Genomic DNA, 25,596 nt, shown 5'->3' with positions numbered 1-25,596 from the left:
TATTGATCCCAGTTGACGTATAATTTAACACTGGATTGAACGACCATAAAATTTCCACAACGAATGTCCACGCAGTTCCGACTTATTATTGGGTAATATTTCACAGAGGTTATTTCTGTGAACAAAACGCCGTCCATGGTAGCGTATCTATTGAAGTACCTACAATGCACCGGGGACCAAAGCCACTCAGGGCCATCTTCCTTTTTAGCGTTCCGAAAGAAACAACCGTTACAGTTCGTCCGTCATCGGCTTAGATTAGAGACTAGTAAACTATAATTTGATAGTGAAATACATATTTTTGTCAGCCGCACAGATAAGTTGAAAAAAAAACCACAATTTTTGTTTATGTCACCTAGGCTTGACGTGGGAACACTTTTTTTCTTGCTCACTTTATCATACACATACTCATAATATTTTTGAAGACAAGTCATATGACTTGTCTTCAAAAATATTATGAGTGTTCTATTTACACTCATAATATTTTTGACTATATAATATTTTTTTTTAGTTTGTGTGATTAGGTATTTTACTACAAAGAACTATATTTTATTTGAGTTATGTGTACCACGATCTGGAAAACAGTGCTGGTGGATAGACACGTGAAAAAATCTATGATAGTAGCAAATCTGATAGGTAAATTATCACTGTTATAGCATTTACCCGTTAGGTAACGTGGCCAATAATCTTTCAAAATTGACTTAAAATAAGTAATAAAAATATTTTATTACTAATATATTTAGTTACTAGTCGTATTCGTCAGTTATCCGAAAATAAAAACAACATATCACAAGACCAAGCTATTTGTATTCACACACTTATAATTCCTTATAACAAACAGTTAAATTGTGGTGGGGCCCCATATAACTTTGCACCAGGGCTTATAGTTGCTAAGCTACGCCACTGGATGCGGGTACTTGTGTTTTGCTATTAAACAGTTTTGTTATACCGTTCTTATGAGTATATTACGGTCAGTTTGTTTGTTTTTACTCGCATAATTTTGTCTCGTATGTCCGGGTATTTGTGTATGGATATAAATATACAGACTGACAGACTGCCTATCACTTTTTTGTTACTTTGCTGATGTATGTAGGTACATAGGTATATACTACATACTACTACTACGTACTATAGTATATAGGTATATACTACAGAGTCCGTGATAGTTATAGGTGTCCTTATAAATAAAAAAATCTATGAATACGAGATTCCAACCTAATCTATAAATCATACCTACCTATACAACTATATTATTAAATGTATAACTATATATTACTCTAGCAGCCCGCCACGGCTTCGCTTGGGTAAATACATAATAAATTATTTATCTAAACCTTCCTCAGGAATCACACTATCTATTGGTGAAAACTGCATGAAAATCCGTGCAGTAGTTTTTGAGTTTATGGCGAACAGACAGACAGACACACGCGGTAGAGGACTTTGTTTTATAATATGTAAAGATAGAATTTCTAGAATACCTGCTATCTAATTAAATAGAGAAAGGGGTTTACGATGAATTTTTAAAAATTAATAAACAGTCTGTTTTTTATTTCAATAGGAATAGATTTAATATACAGTAAGTATCTACGTTATTGTAATATATTAAATCTATTCCTATTTAAATCAAAAACAGAATGTGTAATATTTTTTATAAATTACACCACTGTGGTGGTTTATATATTATTTATACATTCTGTTTTTAATATTTTATTATTTTTAGTATTATAATATTTTAATATAATGAGAATGGGGTAAAATACTTGTAATCTTGTTTTCTAGCTATGTAAGTCCCATTGCCTCCTCCAACTACGTGAACGTATGTGTATCCTTGGTATTCTCTTGCCATTTTTAGTGGAATCTTTAGAAGTCACCCGACCATGACCTCACAGTCACATGTCCATTGTCGTAGACCTCTTTTCAAATAAATATCCGTCGCTTGAAACCCATGTGGTCTGTATTTCTGTATAATATTATTATATTATAGTTATGTAAATCTGTATAAAATTATGAAAAACTAGATGTTGCCCGGGGCTTCGCTCCCGTGGGAATTTTGAGATAAAAATAATACCCCAATCTTCGATAATGTACCTTCCTAATGGTGAAAGAATTTTTGAAATCGGTTTAGTAGTTTTGGTGATTACCCGCCTCAAACATACAAACTCTCGAGGTCACAAACTCACAAACGCTTAACTCTTTATAATAGATGGTATAGATTTATATATTATTTATTCAAAAATAATTTCTATTGTACATGCAATTAAGCAGTAATACATTAATATAGAGATAATTACATGACACAATACACTCTATTTGACACTATAAAGCAAGCATCACATCACACTATGGATCATTCGTTAGTTTTTGATCCGCGCATCCTTTAAGAACAATCAGAGAGGAAAGAAACGCCTACGAGTACCTAAGAAGCTTGTATCATTGCTACGTCCTTGGGAATGTAGGTGATGATGTGTCAATGTGACAGGATGGATCGACTTGTAGTGGTCAATAGGCTTGAGCCCTTTACACTAAAATTAAAGGCTAAGTACTATAAAAGGCAACACCAAAAACATTTGACTTTTTTAAGCTTAGTCGCTTTTAAAGACGTTCTAAACTGTAGCCGTTTTTTTTTTAATTTCAAGCCTTCTCGAGGCTGGAGCTTGAATTTTTTATATGAAAAAAATATTGTTCTTCACTCTAGAACCAATATGTTTAGCTGCAAAAACGGTTTGCATTTATAAAACGGCTCAAACATTTAAAAAATATCGACGGTTAAATAGCTCCAGGGTAAGACTTAGATTATTTGACCCCGCGATTTAGCCCTGTAGGGCTTAAACGTTTTTAATTGAAACTCAATTTCAATGAATCAACTCAATGAATTTTATTTATATGTATGTTAGTCTGTAAGGTATTTATAATATAGGTCACTGGCATTTGTATTAGGTTTTTTGTACTAGTTATTACTTGAAATAAAATGATTTATTTATTATTATTTATTCAAACCCAAATATTTGTGTCTTTGTAGGGAATAATAGATTAAAATACGGCTCGCTCATTAATTACCGACGGAGTCGGAATTACCGTCGACTATAGTTGCAAGTCGTGAATATTTTAATTTAATGGCAATATCACATGTTAATTTTAATAATTTTTTGTAGGGAATCCCCGAACTGTGGTATCAATTCAAGTTCGATGTTAATAATAATTATAAGTATTATTTTAATTCCAGGATTTCCTGAGAGCGAGCAAGATCTCAACTCATGGATACGAGTTAGACCGCCACGATGTCCTTCAGAAATTATGTGAGTACTGAAGCGATATATATATATATATATATATATATATATATATATATATATATATATATATATATATATATATATATATAATTCTAAACCTACTTACTACAAAATTAACACGTACAAAATTAACAAGTAGCAACCACAAGAAAATCAAAAAACGTGTCTTCAAAATACAGTATTAAATATATTTGACATACGGGGTATACAGAGTCACGATAATTGAAGGCTTTATTTATGGTATTGAGATTTTGTAAGTTGTTAGAACATTGCTGATGAAAATAATCTCCAATTTATAATGCCCTTTTCATTCATCGACTTTTACATGCAGAAACCTACTAGTATAAAGGCAGCCTAAAAGGCACTAGAATAGAAACCATATATCAGATATTGCTTAGACTAGAGATACCTATCACGCTAAAGAAACATTTCAATTTTTCACACCAGGTGAGTTCAACTGATCGATTGCGAACGATTCAATTTTTCAATGTGTTTGTTTGAATTAACTGTATTGCACGTAAAATGTACTAGCGGCCCGTCGCGGCTTCGTCCGAAAAAAAAAACATAAAATAAAACATACATCTACCTACACACCTTCCTTAGGAATCACACTATCTATTGGTAAAACCGCATATAAACCCGTGCATAAGCTTTTGAGTTTACCGCGGACAGACAAACGTGGTAGAGGACTTTGTTATATAATATGTAAGGAAGTACCTAGTAACTTATTTACAAAAACACCAGAAGTATCTCTCCAACTAACGGGGTCAGGATACAGTACCGTACTAATAGTGCTGGCACTATAGGCTATAAAAAAGTATAAAATTAATGTTTCTTGAGCGTAAATATAATAAATGTACTGATTCGCTCTGGTCGATAGAGATTTCCTGTTGGTACAATTGCCACACACCGAGGAAGCCTGAGAACTGCCAGCCTTCTTGGGACCAAAGTAAACACTCTATTAGGTTTTTCTTTATTGCATATATTAGTACTTATATAATAGAATATAACAATAATTTATTCTAAGTAACTAAAAGTGGTTCAATAAAATTAGTACAGCTTTATTCGGGATACAACACGTTTTATCCCTATATGTTCATTAATTATCTATTTGTTATGTGTATTTAAATAAATAAATATCCCGACAACTTATTTAGTATAGTTTACATATATAAATCGGAATTTTATATGTTTTATGTATTCTTTATTACATCCTCCATCCTAGAAAGCGTTGAAAATTTTAATAAAGGAGATTTACCATAAACCGACTCGGGATTCATATCTTTAGCCCACTATTAATCAGTCTGGTTCAAGCCCTTAAATACCCAGAAAGCTGAGAGCTCAATAAAGTCCCAGCATGTTTCTTATCTCTTTTAATCCCTCGCTCATATTTCGTAGATGTTAAAGGTCAAAATCGAATGAAAAGTTGTGTACCAACTACCATAGCCGATGCAACCCGCATTCCCTTGGTTATTTTAAGCTGCAAAATGCGTGTCTTCGTGCGTTATAGTGTTGGTGTTGAATGAAGAATATAGGAGCTTATGTTATGTATATACATGTACCCAGTTAGACTTTTAAACGGATAGTTAGCATCTAATTTTTATATCTGAAAACGCTTTTATAAATAAAAACATATCAAATATTTTTCCAAATGTGTGAAAGTTATAAATCAGCATTCATTTAAAATGTACTATTTTCATGTTACAGTACGACACATCATCTTACGGCCGCAGCCGAGACACAGGGCGCAGCTCGTCCGTATCCGGCGTGACGTCCGACCGGCCGACTTCAGTCACCGCCAAATACATCAGCACCACCCCTTCTTACAAGTCCTCCAGCATTCCCATACTCAGCGCCGAACGAAAAGACGAATCACCCATCTCAACCATCGCCAACCGATACGCTAACTACGGCAAAAATGATAAAACAACAACCAAATACGAAAAGACAACACCTAAATACGAAAAGAAGGACTACTCCAAACTCACAGTGCCTTCAATCACAAAAAGTAGAGATGTTAGTCCCGTATCATCTTCATCGAAATATAGTTACAATCGACCTTCAAGACATTTAAGTCCTGAAAGAAGAACGACAAAAAATTATAAAGAAAAAAGCCGAGATCCTAGTCCTGCGGATCGCGACAAAGACATTCCAAGCAAGACTGATAAGGCTTCTGGCTACAGTAGCCTGTCGAGTTATAAATTGTATCCACGAACTTCAAATTACACACGGCCTTCTTCTAGAACAGAAACGAAACCTGAAGTTAGTGTGAATAGATACGCTATAGCTAATCGTTTGTCTTCAAATTATTTGAGAAGTCCTCCTACAGTCAAGAGAACTTCAGTGTCTCCTGTGAATCATATTGAAACAATTAAAACCGAGACTGAAAAACCGGTATCCCCCTCGATCATAGTTCAAGACGTCAATCAGGTATCTCACATGGAGACAGTCCCTGAAAAAATAGAAAATGAAAATAAAAAAGAAAAGAGCGATGATAATGAAGTCAATGATGAAAATGGGTTTGAAACAATAACAGTTATTACCCGACATACATCACCTACCCCACCCGGATCTTCTGCTTATGTACGAAGTAGACGTGCTGAGATGGCTAAAACGATCGAAAAGTCAATTACGCGATTAAAGAAACTACCACAAATGATTGATAAAGAGGTGCAATCAGATAGACTTGATGATTCAACGAGGACCAGCAGATTTGGTAGCACATCAAGAGCAACGACAACTAACTGGACTTATTATTCTCCAAATAGTTACACAGGATATGCTGGACGATATTCTACACAGTATTCAACGCTACGTGAAAACTCAACTAACAATTCGTGTGACAGAAGCAGTCGAAGTCACAGTAGAGAGCCACCACCAAGGGATAGTAATAATTCTAGTCCTTTTAACAACACCAATGGTAAAAGTATATCTTTGTCAAATTCCACAGGAAACAATCAAACAAATGAATCAAATCAAGAAATTGTTGCAGTGTATGAACATAATAAAGATGATGATACATCCGAAATAATTATAAATGTAAATCTCAAACTAAAAAGGGCTAAAAGTCCTTTAGCAGCAGCTGGTGAATTGGTTTCACCTGAAGTAACTATAACTAACAGTAGTCAATTGCCACCTCAAGCTCCAAAAACTGAAGGAACTACCAAAGTGAAAAAAACAAAAGTAAGAAAATCTAGCACGGATTCATCATCAGATTCGTCGTCTAAGAAAAAAGTCGTAAAAAAACGAAGTAAGTCCACCAGCTCTACTGATTTGGACCAAACAAATGAGTCAAGTGATAAACAAAAAGATTCATTAATTTCTCCACCAAAAAGTATTTCGAAAAAGTCATCATCTAGTAATATTCCGAACGGCCATCCGAAATTCAAACATTCCAAATCGAGAGAAAGTAATAGTCCAGAATCAAGTATTACATTGTCAACGCAGTCATCAATAAGTGAAGATGATTCAATATCTAAATCTAAAACTCAAGACATATCTCGAACATCGGCTGATGAAATATCAATACCAAGCGATAAATCTGGAAAACAATTATCACCTGCGAAAAATGAAAATGGCACTGAGGAAGCTAAATCATTTTTGATTCGAGCTCTTGCACCTGTAACCAACTTATTTAAAATGAAACACCAAGATTCAAGTGATAATAGCCGCTGGCCTGAAAATTCAATTTCTGAATCAACTGGAAATGATGTTTCGAATCTTATTACAGAAAGTGATAGGTCTAGCAAAAGTAAAAACATAATTGCTTCAAATGAAGATAATTTGGTTCAGTTGAAAGCTATAAGGCATATTGAATCCGGGGAAAGAGCTTGGTGGCTAGACTCAGAGTCTGATAAAAAAAGTAAAACAACCAGCAGTGAAAATCAAACTCCGGATAAGAAAATGTGTAAAAAAATAAAAAGAATAGAGTCAGGTGAAAAAGCGTGGTGGATGGAATCAAATAGTGAAAATGAAAAATCTTCAAAACAGCAAGTTGAAAATTCTGGGCAAAATAAATCTGGAACGAAATTTCAAGCGTTAGATGATGAAAAACCTTGGTGGCTAGATAGTAACGCTAACATTCCTGAAGGCGTTGAAATATTAACTCCTCCGAGAAAAACATCTAGTGAGAGTGACAAAAGTGAAAAATACAACTTTTACAAAGTTAGACATATTGAATCAGGAGATGCCAAGGACTGGTGGCTTACAAGTAATGAAAATTCTTCACAGACTAGTAAACCCGAAATGCAAGGTAGTTTAAGTAAATCTGGATCAGAGCAAAGAAGTTTTTCGTTGAGAAGAATCAGACATGTTGAGTCTGGAGAAAAACCATGGTGGCTGTCTAGTGGACAGAATATTCCAGAAGGTATTGAAAAGCTGCCTACACCACCTCCTAACGATGATAGTGAAAGTTCAAGTTCTGAAGAAGTAGAAGTATTTATTCCACCTGTAGCCGTTCCACCATTTCCGCTTCATTTGCCTGATGATGAGCCTTTAGGAGACAGAAGAAGCCCTGAAGGACTCGAAACACCAAAGGAAAATGAAGATTACAGAGGACGGACTTCACCTTATGAAAATAATCGACAATTCAGACGGCGACACTCTACTTATCCAAAGAATATGGATAGATTCATATCCCGATATATGGATATTGATGATATATTAGGGACGTCCAGCCAGATCTACAGTCCATTCATGGATTCAATTTTGGCGAGACGGACTGGCCAAATACCCTACGATGATGACGATGAATGTAGAGAAATAGATCCGACTCAAGTCAGGATCCATGACAGTACTGCACAAAGGCCGGTCATCAAAAAACTCCGATGCAGGTAAAATGAGTTCTTTCTTATTTAGAGATTATTTTTTATAAAGCTTTAATCTAGATAATACATTATATAGACACGCTAATTCGTGAAGTTCCAACCTCGTATTGTCCTCCATGTTAGGGAAATCATGCCCAAACAATACGTGTCTTGGTTTCCAACTTTCTAGCGACTAGACAGATGGAATCACATGGAAATTCCTTTAGCTGGACTTGCGAATATTTGCAATAACTAGGTTATTTTTGTTCTGGAGAGACTACATAAATATTTTACCTATAATTTACCTTTGAAAAAACTCTTACTCTGTTATTATTTGAAAATTGACAACTAAAATATATGGTGTCATTTCAGGAGCGAGATCGTCGATTATCGAGATGAAGATCAGGTAAGTCTTAAATTTACACACTATAATAATCGGTACATTATAAGGCAATACAACAAATCGACATGTACACTATATATGTACACACAATAGGGGAAAAATTATCAAAGAAAAGGGGGTTATTAAATAACAATACATTTACATAAAGAAAAAAGAAATTTTAATGAAAAGCGAAGTTTAAGACGTTTATTATGTCTTTCACGGCAATCGGAAATATTTTTATTATTAACTATATGCCATTTTATGTAACTCTATTGTGTGTCGACTCCAATATATTCTGAGCATGGTCGACAAGGTCTTTTGAAAATATTCCTGCCGTCGTTATGAACAACAATAAACAATGACAGGTTAATACGGACTTCCATTAATGACTGCCCACTAGAAGGTTTTCCTATTCATAAACAGGAGAATTTACATGTTCTACAGTCAAGTGGTAATGTCTAAGCTGAATTCCTGAGCTCTTATAAATATTCATACATACAGTTTTTAATACATTGTCTCCAATAGAAACTAGTGAGTTAAGGCTTCGGCACAAGAGATCAGTGAACTGAAGAGCACCGTATCCTTGAATTAGTCCCCTATGGGAATACTGCGCGAGAGCAGGACGGCCGTGTTGTCTGCGCTGCTGACATTTTAAAAAGATGACGTCATGAGCAGAATGTTCTGTCTTGCATTTAACCATTTTTAAACACTTAAATTTCGTTAGTTAGGTTATGCAGTACATTTCCTTACAATAAACATATAATCGTAAACACTTTTTATCACAACACGGTTACAATCTATACAGCTAATCAAACGGCCTAACCACCGAATGTCCATTAAAAATAATTAAATGATGTGTTAAAAACTGAATTATTCGCGTTTCATCTCTTTCCTCCGAGCCGGTCTGAGCGATGTTACAATGTTAGTTTCGTAGCAATACCACCACGTGAAAACTTGCTCAGGTAGAGGTAGAAGGCGACGAGCACGTGGATTTTTAATTTTTCCGGTTAGCAGCAACGTGAAAACCTTACCTGAGCGGCCGCTAGCCGGCTCGAGACCACTCCAGTAATAGTTGGGGCTCTGTCCGAGTCGGAGCCTACCGGACGAGTGAAATGGGTGCGAAGTCCCAAAAAACCTTATAACGTGCAGTGTTATCAGTGACAAAAACTATGTATGATCTCAAAAAGGTAGTTTTAGTTACAGTATTCTATTCGTGGACAGTTTTATTTCAAGAAGCCGGTTCAATTTTTTTACTTTTTTGACTTACAGTGGTAGTACTGCCGATAGTTGTGGTAGATAATAATGGTCCGTCTTTCAAAAACATTTCGGATTCGGCATATGATCTGAATACAATGATCTATATATTGTGGGCATATCGAATTTATACAATGGCAAAATATGTTGACAATCTTCAAGCAGTCAGATGTTCAGACGTGTTGTGGCAACAACTGGCTCCCTTTGCTTTGTCTACTGATAAGTGACATCATTATTTTGTTAACTTCCTTTGAAACTTCCACAAGTTACTTTTACAAGTTGTATAATTAATACTGTAAATTGATTTCTTATTTACTCGCTAATTCTCCAGCGTTATATTCCATAAATTATGCGTCTTACCGTCTTAAAAGGGAACCGGTTTAAATATAGTTCAGCAGATCGGAACATTATCAAAATTGACATTATTAAAAATGTTTATTTGAAAAATTGAATTGGGCTACAATACAAAACGTATCAAATAAAAGATTACTTGAAGCTTTGAAGCTTTTTTGAAGTCAGTTAAAAATAGCCCTAATCAAATCTTTTATTTTCATATTTCAAGAAGATTGTTCCCAATGGATGGGTTTGTTATTTTCTTTGTTTAAATATTCTCCAGAATCATATTCTTCGTATGCTGATGATCGTGTTTAGTAGATGAAGCTATCTTTTTTGGCAGTCAGTATTTTCTCACAACAAACCGTTAAATTAATTTGAAATTAAATAATTTTCCAAAACAGAAAGAAAGTGTTTATTTGCATACAATTTATAGCGTACGAACATTTAAAAGAGTCGAGATAAAATTCTTCAAAAAGGTACCTGCCGGCCTTGGGTACAAATTAGCATATGTTTTTTACCTCCCTTCCGGTCTAGGGGTGGTAAACATTTTTGGGTCCCCTTCGAACAACCGATGATAACAATGAAACAATCACCGAAAACGAACTGCAACTATATATATATATATATATATATATATATATATATATATTTAGCAACTAGTTCGACAAATTTAGCGAATACGGCATACGTTGCTGGTTGTTCAATGCGGTAAATGAAAGCATTCGCGTCGGTATCTGTCCAAGTTCGGCGATAGTGTACGTGCAAGTTATAAGACCACCTAGCTTTTGCCCGCGGCTACGCCCGCGTGTGTTTAATTTATTTTTTCCGAATAAAATGTAACCTATGTCCTTCTCAAGACTCCAAATTACATGTAAGCAAAATTTCAAGATTTGATAGGCAGATAAAGAGTGAATAGGTAACAAACTTACTTTCACCTCTATAATATTAGTTATGATTAGGCTAAACATAAACACGTCGTTTTAGATTCCACCGTACAGTTAAACATTTATATTAGTAGATTAGGTACCTAAATGGACTAATAAAAATCAGAATAATATTTATTGCAAGAAAAACAATAAAATCGGTTAACAAATCTTTTTGAACATACATTTAAAAAATTTTGTTCAAAGCTTCCTCCTTTTTAGGTAATTCGTTGAAAAATATAACAGACTAGCTGCGCCCGCGGCATCGCTCTTATGGGAATTTCGCGAAAAAATTACCTTATATGTTATTCCAGGTTATATTCTACCCGTGTACCAAATTTCATAACAATCCGTCCTTTAAGCATAAAATGTGTGTGTTTAGTTTTGAGGAATAAAGTTTTTCTTTCTTATAAAAATAAATCGGATTCATACAAGAAGATGCGGGTCATTGACCGCTTCTTATGCAGTAACGCGTGTCGCCAAAAACGCATTGCCAAAAGTCTAGATCTTAAATTTTACCGATCAAAGGATTCTTTTTACATATCCTATACCCTATCACTCTCTCTTATCAGAGCGTTTTTCCGAATTCTTCCTCAGCCGTTGAACGTTGGAGCCTAGTCCTACATCCCTTTCCTATCTAAAGTCAAAGAACAGGCTTACAGATTCTTTCCATGGGCGATGACCTGCCTCTATGAATTCCTAAATGCCAACAAGTCCCACTAATAATAAGCCTATTGTCTTGGTTCTCTCTACTTCATAAGGGATAAAAACGCAATACTGTGTCTGTCTGTACCCATGTAATCAAAAGTAACGACAATCTATGTCAGTCTACGTAATCTAAGTAGTCGCGGTGATCGCTTGCCATTCTCAAATTGTAGACTTTAATCTTTAATACACTTAGCCAGATAATTATTAGCAAGATAATATTTTTTATTAATCGAAGATGATGCAAAAACGGATAGCAAAATAATACCCTAGTGTAAAATTAATTCGACGAGACTTTTTGATCTGTGCTTTTTGGCACGTTTTAAATACATATCATACATTTAGGTCTAACCTACTTACTTTTAGGCACTTGTATGTACTACTTTTGATTTTTAATTCTTATATCTTGTTAAATAAAGCTCCAATCACATTAACCGTACCAGGCAAATTGGCTTCCATTGATTGTCGTAAAAACCGGCTGGTCTCGAAGTCTCGACGTAATCAAGTATGTTAAGTTTTTGCCAGTTAGCTCCGTACGGGGATACGTGGAGTCAACGTGTCACTGGCACAGACTGTGGGACAGGGATGCCGCATCTTCTACTTTTTGGTTAACTGGCCTCGGTGAAGGGACGTAGCTAATCAACTGACGGTCTGGTGCGAAAATATCTGAGCGCTGAATTTTCTGAACCACCAAAAGAGAAGAGAGAAAATTTTTAGTTAAACTTAGCTAACTTTTGGAATCTATATAATAAACGAATACTATGATTTATAATATGATATTTATATACATTTGTCATTAAAAAACTAAAAACCGGAGGAGAAAATCTAGTGTAAATAGGATCATTTTATCTAGACATCAATAATTTAAGTAAAGTAAATATGTCATGCTGCATAAATAATTATGACGCCCGAAATCCATATATTAATTTTCTTTACGCCGATATACCTGTGCTTAAATAAACCCATCTCCACTAACGGCCGGGCAAACTGAGGGTCCAGGTCTTGTATGTATGTCTAGTATATCTGTATGTTTCGGTTTATGCCATCTGAACACCCAAACAGTTGAAAAAAATTTGCTCTTGATTTTTCTCGTTTGTAGAGTGACTACTCAATCATATTTTTAGAAACATGATTAATGAGGGTGGATTTTTAGATGGATTTTAAGGTGGATCTTAAGATATTCTTACACGTGGATAGTTAGAGCAGATAATCTTTCATTTATATTTGACTAGAGGCCCGTTACGGCTTCCCTTATAAATTATACACTTGCCTCAAAAATTGTAATTCCTGAAGAAGAACATTTTTGTTCTTGTTTTTGGTGAAATATTGGTGAAAACAACATTTATCGAGAATAGAAAGAGCCAACAGATGACTTTGTTGTATAATATGTTCTAAGGGATGTAGGTAATAACGTACATAGTAGAATATATATAGAATACAAATAAGTTTATTCAAAAAACTACAGACACACACATAATAACAAAAAAAAATTAATATAATAAAAATTAGTAGGTAATATAGTCCTTTATAATACCTACGTGGCTATTCATATTAGTACCTATTTATAACCATGCAATGTTCAGCATATGCAGTAACATGTACAAGAATCTTATTGATCATTCCGAACAAACTATCCAGAAAGATTGTATGCGGTGAAAGCTCAACATAAAACTATTTACGAGTGAAATCTATAGGTATATAATAGCCATTGTTTTCTATTCTATATTTCATTTGATCAATAATGCTTGTATGAAATAGGTCGGTGGTCATAAAATGATGGCGTAGTTTTAATTTTATGGACACTTTCGACTAGTCGTCTGATGACTCTTAAAACTCTCCAATGGAATTTGTGCGGATTTCTTAATTTACTTACCGATTTTAATCCAGATGGCATTTATGAAATTTAAATCGTAAGGATGACATTTTTTTTTTACATTTCCAACACCCCGTGTTCGCCGCAACGCAATGTTATAAACCACCGTGTTGATTCGTCTCTATGATCTACGTTCGTAACCATCTAAGAATAAATAAGACATTTCTCGTTACATCGAATGACGAATGACGCAACGCAAGAAGTAAGCCTTCAGTCTAAAACATTATTTAAAGTATTTACTGACTTATTTTTGTCGTAATTTAAGGCCGGCATGATACTACAATTATCACAAGGTTCTTCATCCATCATCCTGTAATCAAACAAGCAGACACTCACTGATGAGAAATGGCAAAGTTTGTGGCAAGCTGTCTGGTTCTTAAACCCGTATTGTGATCTAAACTCGACTTGGGTTTGACATATCACTATAACATAATTAGGTACCCAGGGAAAAAACAGAGGTCAACGTTTGTATGGAGAAATGCTCTTGTTATATCCTTTTATGCGTTGATTGGTCGGACTAATGCGAAAAGGCGATAGAAGAACAGGACGAAATATTTTACGGTTTTTTTACGCTGACCCCCGGGAACATGCGGAGATAGAGAGAGAGAGACAGAAAATTGATATTTTGTTTTACTTCACTTTCAATTGCAATTCAAACAAGGTAGACAAATGTACTCAAAGTATAATAAACTGTTGTCATAAATACGTAAACATAGACATTCAAAGTATCTGAAAAATTCATATTAATGTGTTTTTTATTGCCACAAAACTTCGGATAATCTGTTTAAAATCGTATGAAGCATAGTAATATGCAGACAGGTCCTCGGAGGCAACGAAGCATACGAAAACAGGCATGGTCCCGTGTACACAAATCTTTTGTCCCTTTCTTCATTATGAACTAGTGCAGGACGGAATATCGTATGGCCATGCATAAATATTGAATCGTGGGAAAATAACACATGAGTAGGTGTTTAATGTGCTAGGTACTAGATTCTAAGGATATCATTATAATCGACAAAAACGATTCGTGTCATCATTTTCGTTATTTCATTTCGCATAATTATAAAATAATCACTATAAAGTGCCGACGAATAATATACTTAAGTAGTTGTGTCGTTTACATTAAAAAGTTTTAAGTATATTATACTAGCTTGTACCCGCGACGTCGACCGCGTGTATGTCCCATGGAAACTGCACCACTTTCCGGTTTGAATTTTTAATTTCTTTGTCGTTTTATTTTGTATTACAACTTCTTATTCCTTTGATGAGAATAATTATTATCTTAAAGTTATTTAATCTGTTATCATATCTGCCAGTCAAATTAGCGGCGGGTATGCTGTGTAAAATTAATAAACTGTCAGTTTTCATAGCATGTGGCCTTGTTCCAATCTGTCTTGTTATTTTATCTCCTAAATTATTGACCTTCTCAATGTGAATGATTAGACTAATAGTATACAAAATTAAAACTGCAGACGCGTGACTTCGATGTATGTACCTATGTGTGTTTTACTTTATCTCAGCAATATCTATTGGACCGATTCTTATGAAATTTGGTACAAGGTTAGAATATAATCTGGAATAACACATAGGGTAATGAAGTCCCGGGCGAGTTATATATATTTTTATATATATATTCAACATAGTATACTAGCGAATCGTGTTAGCGAATTTTTTTTCGGTTTGTGTTGTGATTGTCACATTTATGACTTCATGAGGAATAATGGAAATCCCACCGCTGCGAAACACGCGATGAACAAATTGTCTTCAATAAGACTTAAATCGCAAAACGAGCGAAAGCACTATTCGATGTCCCCCGCTAAATGTCTGTAAAGATACTAATATATAGCGCGTATAGAAGTGACGCTTCGTGTAATGCGCTGCGCACGCGTTTATGACTAGTATGTTTATAACATATATAACAACTACCTATCCGCCGCCCGCATCTTCGACCATCCTATGTTTGATCTATTAACTACGTATTTTACAAATTTCATAAAAAATCGGCGCAACAGCATTTAGTCCAAAGGACGGCGGCGCTTAGGTTACAGTTAACGTCAAAGTTGATAGGCTAGAAAGTTATTCCAAATAACTGCAATATGAATATGAAATATAGTTAAGTGATGGACATTGGACAGTATCGGAATAAAAAAAGAAAAGATCTCACAAAATATTTTTTTTGTCATCCACTTAAATAATTTTGTTATCCAAGCATTAAGTATTTTATGACGAAATGGTCACGGGAAATGCCTGCAGTAATCGGTTCAAGTAAAAACTTGGAGTAAACTGTGAATCACGAAGGTATTATTTCAAAATGGGACGGACGAAGCTCCACGCATGTTCATTGTTTGAAATTAGTTCGCATGACGTCGTCGCAAACGTCTCGTTCTTAATTGCAGCTCAAAGTACAATCACACACATCGATACATAGGAATTAATTTCGAATTCTTCACTATTCATTGTTCATTTTTAGATGACCGCCCCATTTTAGCTAGATACTTTTATTCAAATGTCGTCAAAGAAGTTCTCAATAAACAGGAGTGTTCTTGAACACTGTTAGAACAGTGTTCTTGAACATCGGTTTATTGAGAATTAATATGAGTTGTCATATTATTATATAAATTATTTTATTTGATATTACATAATAGCTGTAGCATTGAATTTAGCTACCTAACCTAAATAATAACCCAAGCCTTTTGTTCGTGCCTATTGCATCACATGCAATGCTAATTAATATGCAAATATAGAGCAATATTAGGAAACCGATAAACGTTTCGCATGCCTGGACTTGAGACACTGGCTGCTTTTCGAATTTATATTTGACAAGCTTTTGCTCGCGGCTTCGCCCGCGTTAATTTTCCGGGATAAAAGGTACCCTATGTGGTATTTATGGTGAAGACTCCATACTTCAAACTACATGTATGCAACATTTCAAGAAGATTGTTTGAGTAGATAAGGTGTGAAGAGGTAACAAACAAACTTACGCATTTATAATAAGTACCTACTAGTTAGGATTTAAATATAAATCCAAATTAAAATTGTAGCCGCGTTGGTTTAAAATAAATTAATATTGAAACAAATATTTATTTATTTGCTAAAACATGAATTTACAGTTTTAACAATTTGGTGTTAAAAGAAAACTTAATCGTACATTTTTCACCGGCTATCGGTATGAAAATTTAAACGGAAATCATGCTATCATCCCATAAAACAAACTAATAAATAAACATTGATATTTAACAATCTGTGGAATTCAAATTATAATATAAGAAATATTGTTCAACTCATACCCGACTCTAAAAATTTAACAATAACAAAGGTTCATTTAGAGCAGTTTAGAGCGTAAAATTAGAATTGACATTTAGTTGATTTGGGACTTCGCCAGTCATGACGATGTTACCTGGGGTTTAATAAACGTGAGTTCGTCGTTCATACCATCTACTTTCACAGTTATCTCTTAAGTACTACACTCGGTATGATAAATACTAGCGATTTTAATTATGGTTTCACTTGAGGATTTCTTAAAATGATCACAATGAACAAATCCATACTTTCATCATTTATAAAGAGAAAGGATTTGTATTTTTGTTTGTAATGAATAAACGCAAACATTACTCTTAATAAAACTTGGCACAAAGACAGACATAACTTCAGGCTACTTTTAAATTATTGTTGAAAAAGTGCATGTGAAGGTTTAATTTCTGAATAAATAATTTGAATTTTAATTCGAACAATGCCAGTACGGACCTCTAGTATATTATAAAAGTATCGACATATTGTGACTAATCGAAAAAACTGAATCTGTTCGATTGAAAGTATTTTCTATTTATATTTCTTTTATCTATGATACATATATATATGTATTTATATGTTCCGTCGCGTTTTTGCATTAAACAGTGAAATAAGGCATTATTCGCATATACAAGAAAACTTGTTTCTTTCAACGTATTTCGTTATATATTAATCCGGACGACGCTCATTTTTATAGGCTTCGACGGCAGCTGGTTCAAACTGGATTCTTTCAAGTTTGAAGGCAAAGGAAGTGGCAGTTCGAGACAGAATTTGACACCCATGCCTAGGTACGCCGCTCTGCGCACCAATTCGAATAGCACCGATTTTGATAGCACTTAACGGTTCTGATAAGATTATCGGTTAATATATGTATATTTTCTGGTACTGTCCGAGGTATAATTAAAACATGTTCTTATTAGAGTATCACAAGTGAGAATTAAAATGATTGCGACGCAAGTAGCTAGCTCGCCGGTGCGCGCCGGTAGAGCTGGCATAAATTCGTTCATCCAACTTTTTCTTACATAGCCGGACTTTTCTTGCGCAGTGCAAGATATAGATATCTAGATAATACATAAATACAGATGGCATTAAATGTGTCTTGTCTAAAATAGCGATGTGTTGGGAAATATTAAATGTGTGTGGCTTCGAACTCTAGAAGGAATACATGTTAATTATTTCTCGAATAGAATCTGAAAAATATATTGACCGGTGGTAGAAAAGCAACCGTTAGGTGCTATTCGAATAGGTGCCATTGGTATTGGTGCGCAACCTGGAATGCCTACCCCCAAGCCGCCATCCGTCGCGCTTCACACTGTAATGAATCGATAATCGGAGAACTTCACACCTCGTCACACTCGCTTCACTCACGCCTGTAAAAGAGGTATGGGATCTCAGAGCAATGTGAGATCCCAGAAAAATGGTGATAAATAATTTCATATAACTTGCCTCCTCTTAGAAACCCACAATGCCAGGTTGCATAATGACAGATTGGCGTAAAGACAGGTTCCCATAATGACAGAGTCGCGTAATGACAGATTCACAGATTGACAGGTCAACCTCGAATTGTATAATAAAATGATGGTAAATAAGGATAATTATGATAATAACAAAATTCCTTATAAATCAACGTACATTTTCAAAAGCTGAAATCAACATAATACACTTATTGAAAATAACTCTTTCTTTAAATCAAACCATTTGTGACAAATTACTAATAACTGAGGATTTGCAAATCTGTCATATGTGCGTTCTGACGTTCTTGGCCCAAACCGACGAAACGCCTACCGACTCAACATAGGTCAGTAAACGCGATATCCACGTGATCCACATAATGCACTAATGCTGGAGAATTTATTTATTTGAAGTGTGAAATGGCAAGGATTCCACGTGCAGGCCTAATGGGATTGGACGTCATCGCACCGCAACGATACTCGGGCCCAAGTGTAAAAATGTCGGCGATTTATTAAGCGGTTTGAGTTGTGTTCGCAGTGTTTTCTTCTTTTCTTCTTCTTGTCGAGTCGGAATGCCTATTCTAACGGTGTTCGACGTAACACGTATCACGCTGATCGCTGTCATTGGCCTCGCTCAAGTCCTTCATAGTGCAGTGCGTGGAGCCATTGGGACAGGACACCAATACGGTGTTGTTACACTGACATGTATTCACAGAATATGTAGGTATATATTTTAATACCACGCTATAATTGGTCCTTTGAACTTAAAGACGAAGATCGTATACGCTTGAGCAGATACGGTAGGCAAAAATGGACTCCAGGCGCAGGCATTCTTGGCCATGTGGCCTAGGATAGATTTTAATCAATTTTTTTGCTCCTCTAACATTTAGGTAGGAATCATTAAGACAATCACCCCACAATAGATTTGACCTTTCTTCATCTTGTTCTTAATTAACTTGTTCTTCTTGTGGTAAAGTTATATTGAAGAACGACACGCATTTGGATGATATGCTTGCCAATGTTCTAACCGCAGCGAAATTACAATTAGGGATACCGAAGACGACGGTGCGAATTGAAGACGCAAAACTAGAAAAGTGGCTCAAATTGACAATGAAAATTCAACGAAACTCAACTCATGAAATAATATTAATTATATGGAAGTAAGTCTTCTACAACTTTGACCATAGGTTAAACATGGACAAGGTCGTACGTCAGAATGTAGGCTTAAGTCCACAATCGTGACTAGAAATAGGTTTAAAAAGGTTTGAAATTTAAGTTTATCCATCAGTACCAGTATTGTTTTACTGACTGACAATGTTGTCGATTTTAAAATTGAAACACTGGTATTTAGATTGATCAGCCGGTCGCAATCTTTATTTTCATAATCCTGTGGAGGCTGAGAAATTGTTTCTTTGATCTTTGTCAATTAGCTTTGTAAATTATTATTCTATGGCGAACGATTGTTTCTATTAAATATACATGATGTTACTTATCCGCCTTTAGAATGTAAACCGTACGTAGATTGTTTATTGTTTTGACAAATTAGTATCAGGAACATCATAGGATGCTTTTTATCTCAAAATTCCCACGGTAGCGAAGCTATACGATAATATCTCAATGATTAATTTAAAATAGTAGTATATTAATTGCCCATGGAAGGAAAACAATTCCCACGACGAAATTCGGTCAGAGACTTGCTAAGGTTGTAATTTCTCCGGGGGCTAACGTTAGACTAGTATCGTACTTCTGTGTTTTTGTAATAACTATTTCTATTTATGCGCAATAAGAACTACTATTATATACTCATAGAAACTCGATTATGCCGTAACGTTACCAGAATCGCTTGACGGGCAACTCTTTATCAAACACTGGGAAGTGACGGTCATAATTATAGCTTCCTTGCAACGTTGTCATACTTATTTTGTTGTAAAGTCTTCAACATTACAGAGGGTCCCGTTGGCTGACACCCTTGCCCTCGGCCCTTGGGTTATTCCGAGAAGCTAGTGTTTAGTATTGCAGGCACTTTGAAATGGGAGGCACGGACAATGGAATGCTGCAATTAAAAATGCATTTGTTTAGAATGGCGACAAGAAATGAGGTGATGAACTTGGTGAATCTGTTGAGGAATATTTATTTATATTTTATTAGCTATAGAGCTGCTACTCTAGTCAATTATCATAAACTAATCAGTTTCTATAAAGTGGTTGGTGAATCTGTTGATAAAATACTTTTACGATTTGTACATCTGCCTATGAATATAGTACATTAAAGTGAGGTTGTAATTTAAATATCAGTTTTGTTTGTTCAATGTGCATTTGCACATTTAAATAATATATAATGAACAAGTTTAGTGTAAACCATGATTTTTTTATAAAATTAATATTGTACCCCACAGTATGGGAAAGTCGACAATGTAAACATATCAAAATCAATGAGAGATGTAATATTATACTTTTCCACACATTGGCACACCACAAGATTTACACGTCACTTATTTTGAGATATTCTCATTCTGTCTCGTCAACCGACAAGATAACACAATGACGTCGTGTGTATGTTGTACAGATTTTTACTATCACTTTTTATGTGTGTTACACAAGGTGATTTTTAAACAGCCAAATTCCCACAGCATCTGGATTTAGAAATAAAACAATCCTGTTTTATTTCTAAATCCATATTAAAAAAGTATTAAATTGTATCCATGGTACATAATGTGAATAAATGCACTCTAGTGTTTAAAAAGCCACAGAGTTTCATTAAATAAAATAAATAAATAAATATATTAGGACAAATCACACAGATTGAGCTAGCCCCAAAGTAAGTTCGAGACTTGTGTTATGGGATACTAACTCAACGATACTATATTTTATAACAAATACATATATAGATAAACATCTAAGACCCGGGCCAATCAGAAAAAGATCATTTTCCATCATGACCCGACCGAGGATCGAACCCGGGACCTCTCGGTTCAGAGGCAAGCACTTTACCACTGCGCCACCGAGGTCGTCATTGATTTATAATATACTAGCAGCAAGACACGGTTGCGCATCCGTTGGTGTTTTATAATATGTAAGGATAAATTATACAAGGCTTTTCAGGGTAGATATCAGAGACAGCGAGTACCGACACTAAATGGCCACGTTTAGGTACGATAACGGACTCCTAGGTGGAAATATATATAACGCTTGATTGTTTTTTTATTTCAATCTTCGCAGCTAAATTGGCTCATTTTATGTTTTGTTTTTATTGGAGCCAGTAAGGAAGAAACGATGTTACTTATATAGCCTCTACTATTTTTTCTCTAAAGCATTTTGCAAGTGTTTTTCGGATCGCTACTTTTTTATCCCTGATTTATTTCATGAATATGTGGTACCACATTAACGAAAATATTCTATTCCATACTGCAACGGAAGCAGATTCATGTAGGGTAACAATTGGTGTTCCTATTCATTATATTATTTATCCACAAGATCGTGTGATTGTTCAGACTGCCTGCTCGTTGCTGTGGTCTCGTACTACGCGAGTAATACAATTACAAATGAAGCCAGTAATATTTTCTAGTCTATGGAGAGTTTCCTGAAAATTTTCAGCTTTCAAATGGCATTTTTAAATATATACAATAATATAATAATAAACAACTTACTTTACAATAATATTAATCTAGCAACATTATTTTATTATCGTTTATTATGGTACATGGCTTTTATGTTACTTAACATAGGTACAAGAAATATGATTTATTATTATATCGAAGATTTGGCTAATAGTCAATACTATTTAAATGGTTTTTATGTTATATGTTTAAGTATATTTTTTACGTCAATGATTGATGTATATCATTCTAATTTTAATAAAGAATTTGAATTTTACCGCAATATTTTAGGAAACTTTTTACAACGTCTTATTGCGTTGCATCCTGGACCAAGCTAAAAATGTATATAATTCCTTACGGAAGTTGCATCATCACCCGAAAAAGCGACAGGAAATGACGATCTCGCCAGGCACACACAAAATCATGATAGAACACATGTGCCACAAGGTACTAATATTATATATGCGAAAATTTGTTAAGATGTAAGTATGTGTGTATGTATGTTACTATTTCGCGTAGCCTGTCTGCATGGTAAGTGATATAAAGAATGGCTGAGATATAAAAACTGTAAATTAAAAAATTGAAGTCTGGATACAAAATAATTATTATAAAACGTCAATAACTAATGTGATCTGTATTATGACCGTGCAGTACGCAGGTCAAATTGAAAATAAACAATATTGTTTTATCAAGGATGGCGGCAATGAGCAAATACTATATTGAAAAAAATCCAAACATACGAATCAACAAAGGTGGCGCACTGTAAACTATTTACAATTCATAAACATTTATTCAACATTCTATATTAAACTATCAGATATCTTTACATTACAATAGATGTTTTATTTATTAAAAATAAGAATATGAGCAGAGAATGGCTGACGTAGTCTATTTATAAGTATTAATACTTATAGGCCGGGTCTTCGCTTCTGTAGTTTTGCTTTCAGGTTATACTGTCAGTGTGTCAAAGTTTTTAGTTCTTGCGCGGTTGTGTCGATTGACTAAAACATTATCACTCAGACACAATTCTAATAATAACCAATATTAACTTTCACGAAACGTTCATCATATAGAAAGGTATGTAGTTTGTCTATGAAAAAAGAATTTTTTTTAAGAACTAGAAAAAAAATGTTATCGCTGTACCAAATAAAATGGTTAATATTGGTTGATAAACACCCAGCCAAGAGGAATGTTTGCCAGCCATCGCCCTCATTCTGCTACAATGACATACCCGCGATTCGGAAAACTATATATATGTATATATATCTAATTATATATTTTTATTTAGAATATGAATGACTTATGTACCCTCTATGTTTTTACTGTAGATAAACCGAAGCACTACAACGCGCGACACGTATAAGTCGACTCGAACGTATCTTCGGTATTTTCGAATCAAATTTTCGAAACTATAACTAGATGTGGGCTAAGCGGCTTAAAAAAATAAAAGACTTGATAAATTATTTTTCAAAATTAGCTTTTAACTGCTTATAATAGCTTATTTTTTTTTTCGTTGAAAAATATTGTTAAAATACAATTACTTATAATAATAATAGTTCTAAATATAATACCATTTGAGTTGAAAAAAGTTGCCAATATATATTTTGTAGCAGAATTTAATTTGCTCATTTGCTCATTTTTGAACGATTTCAATGACTGAAATATCTAAACGAATTAGAATTGCCCAAGTATTAAAATATTAAGCGTAAGCAGTTAATGATAGTTGCTTAAATTAAATAATAGTATTATGTTATATGCTTATCGTTTAAACGCCCGACCATTATATTCAGTCGCGCTCCGTCTGTCGACGGATCAACGCAGAAAAACGTAGAAATTTTAGTTTCGACGCATAGCAACGCACGTCATTGTCAAAACCTATAGAAACCAACGGAAAACGAAAAAAATAACTCTAAAAGAAATATTTATAACTGCCTACTTATAGCAAATAACTTAACCCTTAAATCTTGGAGATAATAAATACAATTGAACAACAATAGGATCGCATCACAACCACATCCACCACAATCGACCACAAACTATTTACAGAAAGAGTGTTTCGTTTTTCAAAAACCTTTCAAGCGAAGCAAACCTTCGTGTGGTGTCCTTCCTTTTTTTTCAACTACCTTTCGGGTGAAATCACAGGTATTGAAGGCCGAATTAGCCAGTCTGCAAGACACTCAACCCTAAACCCATTACCGTCTCGGGTAAAAGCCAACAAGATTAATTTGTCAGTAACATAACAACCTACCGCATGGTCAGTGTTTACATCACACAAAATGGAAAACCGTTCGCTTTCTATTCCATTGCGACGCCCAGGCATGCACTAACTCATCTAGATGCTATCCTTGCACTTGCATAACCCAATGGCGAAAGAAATAAACCGTTCCGCAGGCAATTTTTTCAAAACGAAATTACTAATTTATACATTTTCAAGAACTTTATTACTTGTTATCTCTAGCATACTAAAATTAGTTAATTATATTTCTTACGAAAAATTTTTAGAATTCATTAAACTTTTAATAACACTTGTTTGTTTTATAAAGAAGCATTAAGATTATACATGATGATTAAACATGCATTTTAAAACTAATCTACTTATATTTCAATAATTATGCATCAATCAATGTTCCAATGAAGTGTAAAGAATATAATAAAAGCTACGAAAGATACGTCCGAATATTGTTAATGAATTTTAATGCCGACCTATAACAATTTTGCATTCGCACCAAATCACAAGTACGTCTAAACACAACAACACAAAGTCTTCACCTTCTAATACATACGTTAGGATTCAAATTGGAATGGTTTTAGACGTGCGCACCGGAATCCACTATTTGCTATTGCCTAACCGGTCCCATATACCCACGCACTGTTACATAACGCAGTTACTTAGGATAGGACCAGTTAAAATTAGAATAGAATAGCATAGCGAGCTCTAATGACGCCCGGCTTTCAAACTAATGAAAGCTATTAAATTTGAAACTCAAATGTCAAAATATGAATATCCTGTGCGTTGTACGGAGTACCTACTAATTCCATGGAATGACCATATTGGTCGGCCATATTTCAATTTTCTTTTATTAATTTACTACATGGTGCTGAAAAAATTGAGATACCATTTCAGTATTATAGTTTAATCTTTTAAAATCACTCTTTAAAATCAAATCACTTTTTTTTTTAAATTAGACTATCCGTTACAGTCGTCTTTTAATACATTGACAAGTGATTGTGATATTATCAGAAAAAATAAATTTCTAAAATGATTATGCAGTCTAGTTCGAATGCCAGATGTGTTTTGTTTGCGAGACATTATATTCAAAGGTTTTTACTAAAATCAATACAAATAGAAGACTTCCCGAAACCCCGAGCGTGACCAATACATAAAGGCGTGCATTCACGACAAATTCATAAAACGTTTGAAAACTTTGACCCACCGTGACCATAGGCAAAGTATTTATTAAAATATTTTCGAGAAACCCTAGTGTTTATTATTCCTAGTGAGTATTACGACCTATTTACGTTGAGTCGTGACTTCGCCCCACGACTTGCCCCTCGCGGGTCACAGGCCCGCCAATGGCTAGTCAGTGACTACACTAAGAATCTTACTAAACTCCTGGATAGGTACAGCTAACAATAGTTAACAACTAGCTTTATTTCCATAAGAATTCGCCCATATTACCACCGCAAAAAG

General features: G+C 34.5%; 1 protein-coding gene across 2 annotated transcripts in view; it reads left to right on the top strand.

The window, feature by feature from the left end:
* Fhos (Formin homology 2 domain containing) overlaps positions 1 to 25,596 on the top strand; it is a 57,661-nt gene that overhangs the window by 6,591 nt on the left and 25,474 nt on the right. For both annotated transcript variants that reach the window (XM_053767862.1, XM_053767861.2), the window contains exons 2-4: positions 3,221 to 3,293; positions 4,998 to 8,122; positions 8,468 to 8,501. In XM_053767862.1, coding sequence (XP_053623837.1) covers positions 3,276 to 3,293; positions 4,998 to 8,122; positions 8,468 to 8,501 — 3,177 coding nt within the window. In that variant the 5' untranslated portion in view covers positions 3,221 to 3,275. The remainder of the gene's footprint in view (positions 1 to 3,220; positions 3,294 to 4,997; positions 8,123 to 8,467; positions 8,502 to 25,596) is intronic.

Source organism: Plodia interpunctella, chromosome Z (assembly GCF_027563975.2).
Source record: "Plodia interpunctella isolate USDA-ARS_2022_Savannah chromosome Z, ilPloInte3.2, whole genome shotgun sequence".
NCBI lineage: Eukaryota > Metazoa > Arthropoda > Insecta > Lepidoptera > Pyralidae > Plodia > Plodia interpunctella.
The sequence above is the reverse complement of the archived record's forward strand: the minus strand, read 5'-3'. Positions and strand labels throughout refer to the sequence as shown.